Genomic DNA, 15851 nt, shown 5'->3' on the forward strand with positions numbered 1-15851 from the left:
TACTCACCAACACTAGTTTGTTTTACAATTCTTACTTCTCGTTGTGACGGCTGCTTAGTTTCTCCTTTCACCTCTCATGCTTTGGGTTAGGAATAAAGAAGATCCTAAGTGTCCCGCTTTCGCCTTTTCCTGCAGCGTCTATCCAATGGCTCCATAGATTCCACAGATGACACCAGCCAGATCGTCGAGCTGCAAGAATTGCTTGAAAAGCAAAACTATGAAATGGCCCAAATGAAAGACCGCTTAGCAGCTCTTTCTTCCCGAGTGGGAGAAGTGGAACAAGAAGCCGAGACGGCAAGAAAGGACCTCATTAAAACAGAAGAAATGAACACCAAATATCAAAGGGACATCCGAGAGGTAGGTAGTTCATAGCGCTCTGTCCTTGCTTCTGGAATGGCTTCCCAAATGCTACTCTGAGAAGCTCTCCCCCATGCATTTCTTTAGTGGGCAGAAGTCGTTTCTTCTTGAAGACCATAATTAGAATTATTTGTTATGTACCTGTTCAGTAAGAGAGAAATGGTTTACTTATCGTTTTTTTAATAATTTTAAGGCTTTGGATTCAAGTCTCAGCTATTATAAAGTCTTTCTGAAAATTTAAGGACTTTTCAAGGCCCCATAGTTTTAAATTTTAATAAATGTGTATGGGGGAATGAATCACGATTTTGTATAATACAGAGTGTTCAATAAATCGTCTCTTATTTTGGGTTTGGGTCTGTGAGTGCCTGTGTCTGAGGACGAGATGCATATGAATAATAAAACCATTTTATGTATATTGTATTACTTTTTGCTAGGATTAGCATAACTTTGTCTACAAAGCAGAGAAATAAATAAAGAAAGCTTCAAGTTTATTAAATGATCCAAGAAAATATTTGATTTACAACATGTTCTTATCCTCTACCATTTGCTCAAATACTCTCCTCTCAGATGAGTGCTCTCTGACCAAGCGTTTTACAGGTATCAATGTTCCTTCTTATTTTATTTCATTTTTAATACCACACCACACATTTCTTTCACTGAGTCCTTTGGTTTACCTTTTCTATCTACCTATAAAACTATTGCACACTTAACAACAAAATCCTTTGTTGGAGAAAGGGTCCTTATAATCCTTTACTATAATATGACATTAGAGTGTACATGAACGCAGCACTTACCATGAGCAAAAATGCAGTGAATACAGTGATATTTTCTGTTGCAGTAAAATTTAAAAAGCACAGGACTGGTTCCCTCGAGTTCCGACTCCTCGCAGATATGCACGCTCTAGCTGTTTCTCTATCAGCTGCTTTCATACACTGTCCCCTAGGCGGGTTGTTACCACACATGACACACACATCGCATTTCGCAGGCTGTGCTAGTGTGGACCCATGCCATGCTAGCCCAAGCATTCTACAGTCTATCATGGCTTCCTGTTGAACTCTGCTCACACTCTCAACAATCTAGTGAAAGCATGACTCAACAGACTAATCCAACAACCAGATTTATGTTAAATACTCAGTATACAATACATCCACAAAATTAACTTGCGGCCAGTTGATAAGGATATATAGACTACCCACCTAGAAAAGATAAAAATGCCTATAGAAACCCATTCCTTAGGAAATATTCATAACAACCTGTATCTATGTAGAGATGCATGGCAAGGATCAATTATATCTGCCTCCATGTTGGTTCCCCTTTCTGCTCCTCCCTCTCCTTCTAAAACCTCTGTTCCTGCCTCCCTTTTTTACCTGCCTTCACGTGCATAATGACATCACCCTACAATTTTCACTGAAGGTCAGATAATGATACAATTTCACATAAGCTCAGGTTAGTGAATATGTCTTTCCTCTTCATGGTTTCCTATACTCCAAACTTTCATAACATACAGGACTTAGTAAGAAATATTAGGATCCCTTTCTTTTAAGTTGTCATGCCATTTCATGAACTTTCGCTCATTCTTTAGCAATTTGTGCTTGTAGTTCCAGAGATTTTGTTCTTTCCTTTGCATTTTAGCCACTCATTGACTTTATTTTTAGCTCTCTCTTACAGAAAGGGTAAAATATGCCCAGCTTTCCTTTCCTTGTTTCACATTTTAAAATAACTCCTCAATAAAAGTAGTGTCTAGACATAGGGGACCAAAAATCAGGGGAGACAGGAACCATCAACCCTATATTACCAGGGACTGTTTCATTAGGAATGTATTTTAATGGGTTAGGTCTTCCCTATCATAAGCAATTTTCATGCAACGTAAACCTTTTTAAGCTTCCTAATTCCTAGGTCTGTGTATTTTCGTTATGACTTCTGAAAAAGTAGACTACATACCATCATCCACCTCAGACAGGCAATCAGAAACAAATGTTTTCAGAGCCTGGCAACAAATGGAAGTGTAAGGACGAGGAAACTAGGTACAGGTGTAAGAAGTAGGTAGGAAGTGACATCCTTAACAAGAACTGTGAAGTGTTCACTCCTCAGTCTTGCCTGTCTGCATAAAGGAGGACTTTGAGTATGTATGCACAAGCACAGACAGACAAGGGGGGGAGGGAGGGAGGGAGGAAGGGAGGGAGGAAAAGAGAGAGACACAGACAGACAGGGGAGACACAGAGAGATACAGAGAAGTGAAACAAGAGATATAGCTGCCCAGAGGATACTATGTAGAATAAAATAGTTCTGATATTAATTTTAAAGCCACATTCTTTACCTCTTTTTTTAGCTTTCTCGGATAAATATTATATTAAACCTATCACAAGTCAACTAAGTCCTTTCCCCTTAATTGCCGATAGTTTCAAGGACCCAATGACTCCCATTTAGAAAAGAGCAGCCTGAGGCTCATTGAGGTAACATGCCTTACTCATGGCCTATGGACTATCATCCTTTTCTCAGGATCGATAAGAACTAACCACTCTCTCTCTCTCTAGAACATGGAAGAAATAGAAATAACAGGTCCCCAAATTTTATTTTTTACTCACTCTACTGTACTTCCCCAAATCTTCATACTTCTGAGGAGAGTTTCTAAGGAGACCACACCTTCCACTGAACCTTCTGCAAGATGAACTGACTAGAAAAACAAACATTTCAAAAGGTTAAAATGTTCAGGTCCAGAGTCAAATTATCAGGACATCCTTAGCCCTTTCTTAGCCCATTTTGTACTCCTCCATTCCTGGGTTAGTACCTTTGTGACCATTACAAAAACCATTTATAATGTACAAACAGACCATTCAGTTTCTTACCCTTCAAACCTAAGAATAGAATTCAAGGCCTGTAACAGTAGTTTTACTATGTCCTTGATTCTCCTTTCTAATGTTCCAACAATATATATGAAAAGTGTTTTGACTTATCACTGTTTTATGAAAAAAAATCATCAAACTGTTACTACATTTTAACATGAAATTTGGGGTCACACATGTTTGGCTTCAAGAATGGATTCTCTTATTCTCTTTTAGTTGTGGGTTATGCTTTCCATCTAAGAACAGTTTTACTCCATGGCAACTATCATACAAATTTTCAGCCACTATATACTACCAATTAATTAACCAGTATCTTGTCATTTTTCCAAAAAGTCACAATTACGGGAAATCCTGCTCACATAAACTCCAAGTCCTAATTTTGCTTCTTAAATATGTTTCTAATATATTGTGAATTTCTTAATCTTATGAGCATGATAATTCTTTTTTGCTCTCTAAAAATTGCACCATTGTATGATGCAAATATAGAACAAGTAAAAGCTACTCAAATTAATTAAGGAAAAACATGGGCCATAGGAGGTGGATCACCATTAAGTTGCAAATTAAAATGAATTTCGTTTTGTCTATTAGGAAAATCTAATAAATCTAAACTGACTTATATAATTACATCGAGTCAATGCCTTCTGAACACAGTTCATAATTGCTTCCTCAAGAATCATTGAAGTTTCACTTTACCAGCTCTTTGCACTAATCTTGTTCTAAAAATAGATGGAGATAAACATAATGCAGTTATTCAAAAAGAAGTTGTAAGCTCTAGCTTTCTTCTCCACTTTTTAACCAAAAATATATCAACCGCATATGGGTAGTAACATATAACTCTCTACATAATTCCGAGAAGGGTTAACATTCTCAGCAAAGTTTATGTTTACTTTGTCAATAATGCCATTGTATCTTTCTACTTGACAATAAACAGCTCTTCTCACGTCTGCAAAGTAATCAAATAAACGAAGCTATAATTTCCTCTCTTATATTAGTCGAGGCATGAATTATATTTTCTGTCTACTATATTCCATTACTATAAAACTATATGTATTTATTATAATAATCCAGTTATGTATAAACTTTGCTATTTTTCTTATTACATAACAGCTTTTAGGATCTGAAGGAAAAGCTTTCGCTTTAAAGTCTGCAAATAGCTCACAGGAAAAGCTATTTCTATGACTTGTAAGTTCAATTCTATTTTTGGTATCACAGCCTGCAGTTAGAAATTGAATCACTAACATGAATCACTGACTCAAAAGTGCAGTTCCAAATCTCCTTACACTGACTCCTACAGGGAAATGTGTGCAGTAGATGTGAGCAGCTAAGTGTGGACAGGTTTGTAATCACTAATGCAAAATATCTATTTAATGAGTGTATATTCTACTCTAGGCACTCTATAACTTAAACTATTAAACTATTATATCACCCACTTCCTAGTAATTAAATGGTATTTATTAATAATCTACAAAAAGAATGTGAAAACGAACCAAAGGACAACATTTACTCATACGGTGTACCACACCAACTTCCATTTCCCAGAAAGAAATGACTGTCTTTAACATCTGAAGATATTGCTTTAAAATTTCGAGAGAAAATTTTAGGTGGAAGATTGATTTCGAATTTTCTTTTATCCCATGAAATCAACAAATATTTCTAGAGATCTTTATGAAACTTAATGCAAATTATAAACTCAGTAATTGAAAAATATAAAATAAAGAAATAAAGATCATGAATCAACATTTTTAAACACTAAGAACCATAATTATTTTCTGGGCTTTCCCAAGCCTAGTAAAATCCAAGCAACATTTTATAAAATGATTCTGGATTATTTTTACCAAAATAATGGGTTGCTTTGAGTTTATATTTTTATATTTTAATACTAACATAAATAACTATTCTTCCCCTAGCTACCGAAGGTCAGAAAGGTTGAAACAAATCAAGGAAGGAATGAAAACTTTTGGCAGCTAGAAATGAAGTCATCAGATAGTATGACAGTTTCATGTGCCTGCCATAGCAAATTGATACAACGTGATTGGCTTGTAATAATGTCATTTAAATAATACTGTGTGGGTATGTGACTTGCGTGTGGGTGCACATATCACAGCACACATGTGGATGTCAGTTGACACCTTTATAGAGATAGTTCTCTCCTTCTACCCTTGTGTGGACTCTAATCATGCACCTTGGCTTTTCTGGTTTGCCTCCGCATAGCTAGTGTTCCTACCTGGTCAGCAATTTTTCTTTCTGTTTTAACAACTCTACTTCATTTCCTCACATTTGCTAAGGATTTTTCTGAAATCAATGTTTCAACATGATCAGGTTTTCTCCAAGGGCAATAATGAAGAATACAGTCATTGTTCCTTTGAGCTTCTGGTAAATGTTCACAGGGTATGGCATTCTTGGCTGAGTGGCAGACTAACTTCAAATTCTGCAACTCTGTCTATCCTTCTCTATCCCAGGATTCAAGCATTCAATTTAAGGTCTATTCAAATACTACTTTGTTTCACTCTAATCTGATTATCACTTTAAGATCTTATTTGCATGTAAATTTACTTTCATGAATCAAAAGAAAGGTACACATTTGGAAGGAATATTATATACCTCAATACACAGAATCAAGGATGTATCTGGTCAAGAAAGCAAGCGTTTCATGGCTCATGTTTTACTTAGGAGATAGAAGTAAGCAAATGAATTATTTTAATTCAAGGAACAATATGATCAAACTAGCATTCAGAATAGACTGCTGGTCAATACCAAGACAAAGAAAATCAGAAGTATGACAGCAAGAGAAGCTCTTCAGTTCTCAAGGATGATTGGTACCTGTGCTCCAAAAGAACTGCTGGGTTCAATGTGGACAGAGAGATTAAGGGCAGCATGAATGATCATCTTTTAATCAATTGCTAATTGATGTATTTCCATCAGAAAAAAATTCAAGAGGCTCACAGTGGGTGGAGGAGGCAGGGAGGAGGAGGAGACAGAGACATGGGCATAGCTCCCTTAAAACCTCTTACCTCATTTTTCTCTATCTCATTTTCCCTAAATTCTGATTTTCATTACTTTGAGCATTTCTATTGCTACTTTCTATTTTACTTAACCCTATTATAAGTATTTCTAATTAATTTATTAGGTATGGATTTTAGCTTATACTCTGCATTATTTGACATTATATTTGTTTTCCCATTGTAACTATATGAAAATCACACTTATTGTTGCTATTATTACTTTGTGAATAACTTTCATAACTGATCCAATCAGTAGTTCTCTACAATATTTTCCATTCTGTACAACTTTCTCCTTTTCAAGAATATTATTGCCTAATTCTTATGTTTACTCTGTTACTTATTTTATAATCCTTGATTGAATCTTCCCATGCTCTCTAGCAGTTTGACAAAAATCCTTTAATTTTCATTAATAATCAATCTTTCAAGTTCCCTAGATGATTGTGTCTTTACTTGGGAACAAAAAGCCAAATATATGCATATACATATACATATACATATACATATGCACTAAACACACACACACACACACACACACACACACAAATATATATATATATTGACTTAAGTAAGAAAACTCCATAGGGCTAAGGCTCTGTGATTTTTGTGTGTGTGTGTGTGTTTGCTCCGATGAGGATGAAATCAGAGACTTGCACATGACTTTTACAGTGTTATTTACAGGCCATGGCTCAGAAGGAAGATATGGAAGAAAGAATCACAACTCTGGAGAAGCGTTACCTGAGTGCCCAGAGAGAATCTACCTCCATTCACGACATGAATGATAAACTAGAAAATGAGTTGGCAAACAAGGAAGCCATCTTGCGGCAGGTTCAGTATCTCTGTTCTGATTTTGCTTTGGTCTTTGTATGTGTTCTTGCCATTTGCGTAAAGCATAGAGTAGGATATTTTTAGCAGATGAACAATTATGGTCTAACACTTCAGATAGTACCAATGTAACATTTTTATTCTATCGTTTATTTTTAACAAAATTAAGAAAACACTCAGTCACTATTGCTCATGGCAAGAAGTGCTTGCTGACAGGACCTTGATATGGATGGCTCCTGAGAGGCTCTGCCAGAGCCTTACTGATACAGATTAAGATGCTTGCAGCCAACCATCAGACTGAGCATGGGTCCCCAATGGAGAAGTTAGAGAAAGGACTGAAGGAGTTGAAGGGGTTTGCAACCCCATAGAAAGAACAACAATACCAACCAACCAGACACCCCTAGAGCTCACAGGGACTAAATTGCCAACCAGAGAGTACATATAGGAGTACTCATAACTCCAGCCAAGGATGCAGCAGAAGATGCCATTGTCTGGCATCAAGAGGAAGAGAAGCCCTTGGTTCTGTAAAGGCTCGTTTCTGCAGTGTAGGGGAATGCCAGGGTGTTGAGGTGGGAGTGGGTGGGTGGGAGGGGAAACATCCTCATAGAAGCAGTGGGTGGGGGATATGAGAAATAGGAACTGGGAAAAGGGACAACATTGGAAATGTAAATACATAAACTATCCAATAAAAAACAGAAAAAGAAATCACTCATGAAAATAATAATATTGCAACTACTGATTTGAATCTTAGGAATCAGACCAGGAAGAGTTGTTTCCAATACTTCACTTAATTCTAGCTGCCATTCACTTGATTAGTTCCAGTCACCCTGCTCAGTGCTCTGAGGATCATAGACATGAATACTTCCCAAGGCCACACCCATGGTGAATGTCCAGGCTGGAAGGTCTACCCAGATCTACACCAAAAGAGGAGTTGCAACCTATAAGACCATAGTGGTTGTCACCCTTCTTATGGAAATGAAGTATTATTCAAATACACACTCCTAATTTTCAGCATAATGTTTTTTTGCACTGTGGGAAGATTACCCTTGAATTATAGACATGCGAAGTTCAGTGGTTCTGTAGCTGGTTGTAACCCAGACATGAGATTGTAATGCATAGTCTACGAATCTCCTGCCTCAGTGATGTGCAATCATGGCTCCACAATTGCCTCTGCTTAGTGAAGGCAAAAGCCGTTCAGTCGATGATGGAGCAGGAGAGATAATTGGGCTGGACTTCTGATCCTAGCCAGGGGAGCCATAGAAAGAAAAGGAGAGTTTTTCCACCAGGAGGTGAAGGACCAGGAGCCACGGAAAGAACACATATGGAGCAGGGAGAGCCAACACAACAATAAATGCAAGAATATTTGGAGATTTGGGCTGGAAAGTAGCTAGATTTGTTTAGAGGATTAGAATAGATTAATATATGCTCTGTTATTGTGCCTGAAGGCTTGTTAAATAAATTCAATTGTCTTTGTCTCAATTACTTGGGATCTAGCCATGTTAGAGAAAAAAAATTACGTCTTAAATTTGCACTAACACCTAATGATTTAATTGTTTTTTGTTTTTTGTGTGTCACAAGAGCATAGTAGAGGAACTGAAGCAGAGATCCCATAAGACACAATCCTAAAATACTGTCTGGACTATTCAGAGAACTTGTTCATCCAATCTCTAGAGTGTGAACTCCTGTGCTACCATATTCCTTGTCTTATGCCAGTCTAAATCTTTGATTTTCAATATACATTTTGTTGTTGTGGTGATGGTGTTGACGGTACCCTGCAGTATTGGCACTGAGCTATATTCTATTTTTCAAATTCTTACTCACTAGAAGTTTCTTTGTTTGCTGCCAGTGTCATGATAATTGCTATTTTATTGTGTAACAATTAAGTAATTAAAATCGACAACACATGAAATCATGGTAACGGTTTGCTCAGCACAGTTAAGTATGGTAGGAGTTGATTTTACGACTCCAAGAAAAGCTGAAGTTCAAAGTTCACAGACTTGTTCTCGCTACTCTAACCCCTGATTGCTTAAATGATCCCCTAATCTTTCCCATTTCAGATGGAAGAGAAAAACAGGCAATTGCAAGAGCGTCTTGAGCTGGCTGAGCAAAAGTTACAGCAGACCATGAGGAAAGCTGAAACTTTACCTGAAGTAGAGGCAGAACTTGCTCAGAGAATTGCAGCCCTAACAAAGGTACTGCACTAAACACAAGAGATCAGCCTAGGCGTGTTTGTAGAAATAACTGTCAATCAAAGTGGAGTCTATAATTACTCTCTTCAGGCTACGTGAAAGTTACATTAGTTGGATCTTTATTGTCTTTGTTTCCTAACATTCTGTTTCCTTATTGTATATAGCTTACTAACAGTGACTTGAACAATTGTTTACGAGTAAAAAGATAGCCTTGCCTATTTTGACATTAACAAAAAATGCAAAATATGTTGTTGATACAGTAATTTTTCTATGGTAGTTTCTGCACACAATAATAATCACGGTATTTAAAATCTCAGCAAAGGTATATGAAATACAACCATTTAATCAGCTTTGTTTAAGTGGGTTGCTACTGGAACAATAAGAAGTATAATAACCATCGATTCCAATTATACTGTACAATGATGAACCTTGTTAGGGAAAAAAAAGTTAAAATATGGTTGAAAGCCATTAAGTTGCGAAAAGTACCTTTACAATTGTGTTTTCTTTGGAAAGAAAAATGAAATTGGGGATAGTGTACTGTTGAACTTTTTTTCTATAGCATGTACTGTACATTCTAAAACTAAAACTGTTTGTGCTACAAAGCCATTCAAAGAAAGCCATTCGAACTCTGGAGAACAAATAGAAACCACATTCGTTTCACTTGAAAAGCACTCCTTTTGTCACTATATCCTAATTCATTGTACGTCAGTTGAAAACTCCACACACATTCTGAATGTTCCTATGACCGTGGCAGTTTTCTGAGTCCTTTTTTATTTTATTGATTTTACTATAGATATGTGAACTTGACATTATAGTTTTGTTATACAAATTAATGCAAAAAAGTTGATTCAGGGGTGGAAAAGGGGACACAAACTAATCATCATTGCTAGAAAAGCAAAGAATAAGATGAACACCTTGATGGCATTCACATGTTAAAAGGAAGTCGTTAACTGGGAATCAAATATCACACACAGATGGGCAGGGGAAAAGCACTGGATTACATCATGAATTTTGGAGTATTAAGATACAATCTGATGAAACATTAGTCTGAGTATGACTTCTAAGTTTACACTCTTCTACAGTCCTAGACTATACAAGTGAGTCACTCTTACTTTGCAATGATAGAACCTCAAAATTGAGCAATGTATGATCAGGTAACTTCAAAATAGATCCTAGGTTATATCAAGCTACCCAAGTATGTCAAAATTATTACCTTTTCTTACAAAAGTTATTTTAAATTACTATAATATAGATCAAGGCATACACAGTTGCTGTTTTAATGTGAGAGATACCAGCAGTTAACATAAAGAGTTATTATTTTAAGTTTTGCTACTGTGAGATTGAATAAGAAAATAATTTATAAAACAAGATAGAATAATCATCAGTATTTATAGTACTGGAAAAAAACACAAAATTTAGAACTTATTCCTAAAGAAACACAGTTTAAGATTTATTAAATCCTTGCAACAAATTAGCCATTGATAGGGTAAAATATAATTTAAAATGAAATAATTGACTTACATGGCTTTAAATTAGTCATAAATCACCTTTTATGATATAAAAACTCTAGAAACTGACTCCATTAATGCTGTCATTGTTCTGTAAACACTTCAGCACTTTTGTTAGCATCTAGAATATGATACACACAGGATCATGAACTATAATTACATAGTACATAATGTAGTTACCATGGTGAATAAATTTCCTCCTTATCAGAACTCTGAAATTTCAGTATTTCAGAAATCATTTAGCATTATTTAAAATTCTTCTAGTAGTGCATAATTGATTCTCCGCCTCCTATGAATTTGGCTTCTAACAGTTACAAGTACTTTAGGGCGTTTAGATAGTTGCTACATCACTGGATAGTTGTTTTATTTTGTAAATTAAAACTGCTAAGATTGCATCTCTTAGCTGAGGATGTGTCTATAGCTTTATGGATGAATCAGTTCCTCTAAGCACTGTGACTTCAACCCTCTTCCACTCATTCTTGGATTTTCTCAGAAGGCTCAGAGAAGAGCTAAGCAGTGTTTCCATTTTATTCCATTTCAATTTTCAGGAATTGTGTCTTTCCTATTAATGGTCTTTTTTCTATTCTTTGTCTTTCCACCATCCTAAATTACAAAACATCTACTTAGCCTAAGTTTTAGATGTTTTCCTTTGAGATTTTAAATATTTCAGCAACTAGTCAAGTATTTAATTTGGTGTGTATGTGTGTGTCTGTGTCTTATTTTTACCGATCTATATCTTTTGTTTCTTTTTTGTCTTTTCTCTTACTAACTCTATTCTTCATTATCTATGTATTCACATGCTTCTCATAATAATTTCTATAACTATTTTGCTAAAATGTTAACTCATTTAAAATTCCACAATATCCAAGAGTAAAACCAAGATGAACCCCTCAAGGACAAATAAGAGTGGATTGATGCTTTCCAGTCCAACCGTGCTATGACAGGTCTGAGAGTAACACTGCACTGTAGTGTTGGGTAAAACCTGGTCCCAGTATTTCTTATACATGATGACTGAACTTACCTTTTGTATTATAAGACTATTTTGTTTTTTAATCATCTAACTGGAGAATGAAAGTAGGTAAAACTCATTTAATCCTTTAAGAATTCCTGCTTAATGGCTGTAAATAAAACTACATTTGATATATTTATGTATAATTAACCATCGGAGATCATTCTATACTCCCACTGTTATGATTTGTTATATCGATTTCTCTAATTAGAATCCACATTTTTCTCAAGTAGGATATAATTCCACTTGAATTTTATGAGGTGTTTCATTTATTTTACCACTAATAAAAGTGTCAGTAATAAATTTAAACATGGCAATACTTGCATTTTGCATCTGAAGTGACATCCCTCAATATCTGCATGTTCATTACCGAAGGAAGAAACATGAAACGTGAAGAAGCTTAAGACATTAATAGAACTTGTACTTTATAAGACTAACTTATAGAAGTTCAAATATTCACACCACTGTTTTGGATCAATGTCTTATTTAGTTTTAATAACTTAAATGACTGTAAACTATAGGTTCAATTATAAACTACAGTTCCCCAACACCCCATTTGCCAATTATCTACACCTTTTCTTAATAGGACTTGCAAAGTTTAAATGGCATAAGTGAGTGGAAAGGAGAAAATTCTTATAGAAGACCTGGGTTCTGTTCCCAGCACTCACACTGGGTAGCTCTCCCATCACCTATAAAGAACTATTCAACTGCCACCCTCTTCTTGCCTCCAAAGCCACTGCAAATACACACACTAACCCACAGACAGAAGCGCACATGTGAATATAATTAAGCCAATGTAAAAAAATAATAACTAAATAATACAAAACTCATTTGTTTCCATTTGAGAACTATGGTAGCTTTCATTGCCTGTGTAAGACACTTGGAAAGAAATTGTGATTTTTTTTTCTGTGTTTATGAAATAAATTTAGGAGACATGACATTCATATATGTGTGTTCAATTTTAATTTCATAAAACAGATTTGAAATGCTAAATGTTATTCCTTAGAGTAGTTTAGAATTTGTTGTATAAAATAGCACAAACGTATATCAGCTAGTCACTATTTCTTTTCAGGTTACTTCACAAAGTACTTGTATATAGTTTTAAAATAGTTTAAAATAAGTTTCACTATTTCGGCATGAGCTAAAATATGTCAAAGGATATGTTCTAGAGTAAAAATTGCACTACTGACATGAGACTGTTTTGGTGTTGTAATTACTTAACTTGTAATTATAAATTAATATGTTGATGCATTGTTTTAAGTGTGTGTGCATAACATACTAATGCAATTCAACTATCAGCAATGTCCCATGTGCTAACACTACACCTGTGATTTCCTGACAGCAAGACATGTAACTAACCTCAGTGCTAAGCAATCCTCAACTCACAAAGGGTCCAGGCATCCTTTTCACTCCAGGAAACATTTTTGTTTGCATTGCAACAAATCAATGCAGACACACTTTGGCATAGTCCTTCGTGTCATTTTGTTTTTTTTGAGCATTCACAAAGTTTCTTGTCCTTATGACATTACCATCACCAAATAAGTCAAAAAGGTTTTTTTTTCTTCATTTAATGTTTTAAAAATTACACTTGAGGATAAGGCCATGCTCATCGTGTACAGAAATATCTCTCACATGGATCACTGTTGCTGAAGAAACTCAATCCTGTTTGAACAGAAGAATATTCATAATAATATAATTGTGGCTTAGCCCTACCTCGGATTTCTATATACACGATCTTACATAATCCTGATCCACACATGACACTCCCGAGTCCTAAGGAAGAGCACTTTTCAATGTTGACATGCAACATTTGCCTCAGGTATTTTTCTAGGTACATGATAAAACAAAAGCTAAGATGTTCTTAAGTATCTATCAGAGATACTCTAGTGTTTGGTTTCTCATAAATCCAGTTATTACATGTCATTTCCAGAGTTGGTTCAAGTCACTCTATCAAAGTCCATCATTGCCAGCTGTCACTAACCCTTCATCCCTCAGGTCCCCAGCTTTTGATTTGAGCATCTCATTGTCTCCCATTTATAATCATCAAGTGCATTCTCTTCACCAGATACCAGAATAGTGTCTATTAAAGTATTGAATTTGCCGTCACTTTTATTTTAAGCATTCTGTACTATGTTCTGTTTGGTGTCAGTGTCTTTAGTTCTGATTTTTTCAATTATGTCCTTCTCCTTTTCCTTGACTCGTTAGTCTGATCCAACCTCTTCTACCTCATCTGATGATTATCAATATGTTATGGAAGCTAAACTACAAGAAATGATCTCCATACGTAGGAAGGTAGTCCTACTGGACTTTACTTTCTATCGCTAAATAGAATCCATCTAAGTTTTTTTCTTTTCATTTATATAAAAGATTATGTTACTTTTATTTATTGATAATCGACCATCTGTGCAGTTCAGTGCTTCAGGAGCTTAAGATTTGACAATGGCAGGTTTGTGTTCAAACCATGCACAGTCTGCATGTTACATTTGGCTGACTTCATTGCTCATAAATAAGTCCAGTGTTTTGCTGATGCTTGGATGTAACAGGCCCTTGTTAGCTGACACATTTCAAGCAATGCTGTTCAGCTGCCTGTTTAAAGAAAGTTTATGTTTGGAAACTGAGTTTGCAGTTGGTAGTAGCTTGCTTTACATTTTATTTCAGTTTATTTGGATGGGAAGCATTAACTCATCTTACATTTTAGGTCCAATCTTTATATCTCTCAACAGGCTGAAGAGAGACATGGAAATATTGAAGAGCGTATGAGACACCTAGAGGGTCAACTTGAAGAGAAGAATCAAGAACTTCAAAGAGTACGCATGAAGCTTTCCCATCTAAAGCTGGGTTTTTAAATTCACAGGCAGCAATATAAGAGGGAAATGTTATCAGCTAGAAGCTGTGTTTAAAATCATTTGACTATGTTCTAGGCATTTGAAGGAAATAGTTTCTACAAATTTAATCAGAAATATGCATAACATTATATTCAGTATAAAACCCACGGAACTATAAAATTAAGCTTGAACAGCGATGAGTTTTATTTTACCGTGCCAAATACATTTCTTTTCTCTTTTTCTAAAATGTAAGGCTAGGCAAAGGGAGAAAATGAATGAAGAGCATAACAAGAGATTATCTGACACCGTGGACAGGCTTCTGACAGAATCCAATGAGCGCCTGCAGCTGCACCTAAAGGAAAGGATGGCTGCCTTGGAAGAGAAGGTACAGTCGCAGACAGGAAGAGAAGCGCACGGAGGCTTAGCCACATCGTCTAGGTTGTATGTTTTCCTAGGCCGTTGTACTCAGTGCTGTGTAAGGCAATCAATCTAGACTCCTTTACCTAAAAATACTAAATGCGGTCTTAGATAGTGAGTTAATAATTTCAATAAAATGCTATAACATCATGTATTGAATGAATACCAAGATGACACATAATAAATACTACTTATTAATATGTTTACAAGAAATGCACGCAGTCATGCCATAACACATGAGGACACCTTCAGTTCGTATCACTTGTTAAATGTAGAGGAAGACTAAATATCGAGCACGGGTTTACTTCAAACTCTTGTGTGCTTAATCTGGCTAATAATGACCAACATTGAAAGCTAAGGCAAGAAAGGGTGTGTTGGGTAGAAGAGTATCATTGTTACTGATAGAGGGTTTACAAACTGTATTTCCAATGGCATTGTTTCAAGAAATGTACTCATGTTCAGTCTGAAAATTGAATCAAAATCACATTTGTCACATTAATAACTGGAAACTATCACACTAATCAGAACTGTTAGAGATGGTGACCAAACTCAGAATAAGCCAGAGAAGTAAACACTAAAACATCAAAGCAAAATTATTTCAGAAATCTAAACAGAATTTCACTCATTATCTTCTAAAGGCATTTTCAATTGACATATAATTAGGGAAAATGTTTTAACAAAATGTTAGCCAATTTCGTTTTTTTTGGTTTTTTTTTTTGACACATTAGGAAATCAAACCATACTGGTTGGGTAATAGTTGAATAATAGCTTCATTCTTTGTCATCCATAATAAAGTCTGTGCACAATCAGAATAATAGCTCATGGGGTAATAATTATGCTGTTTATCTATCCAAGTGTAGCAAAATAAAATTTCTCATT

General features: G+C 35.5%; 1 protein-coding gene across 42 annotated transcripts in view; it reads left to right on the forward strand.

Moving 5' to 3' along the window:
• The window catches only part of Ppfia2 (PPFI scaffold protein A2), a 474268-nt gene that overhangs the window by 371478 nt on the left and 86939 nt on the right, over window positions 1-15851 (forward strand). For 20 of the 42 annotated variants that reach the window (XM_087557891.1, XM_087557895.1, XM_087557893.1 and 17 more), the window contains 5 exon segments: window positions 136-357; window positions 6881-7027; window positions 9082-9216; window positions 14454-14537; window positions 14809-14940. In XM_087557891.1, the coding sequence (XP_087414017.1) occupies window positions 136-357; window positions 6881-7027; window positions 9082-9216; window positions 14454-14537; window positions 14809-14940 (720 nt within the window). 42 annotated transcript variants of the gene reach the window in all.

Source organism: Rattus norvegicus, chromosome 7 (genome assembly GCF_021556685.1).
Source record: "Rattus norvegicus strain SHRSP/BbbUtx chromosome 7, alternate assembly SHRSP_T2T, whole genome shotgun sequence".
Taxonomy (NCBI): domain Eukaryota; kingdom Metazoa; phylum Chordata; class Mammalia; order Rodentia; family Muridae; genus Rattus; species Rattus norvegicus.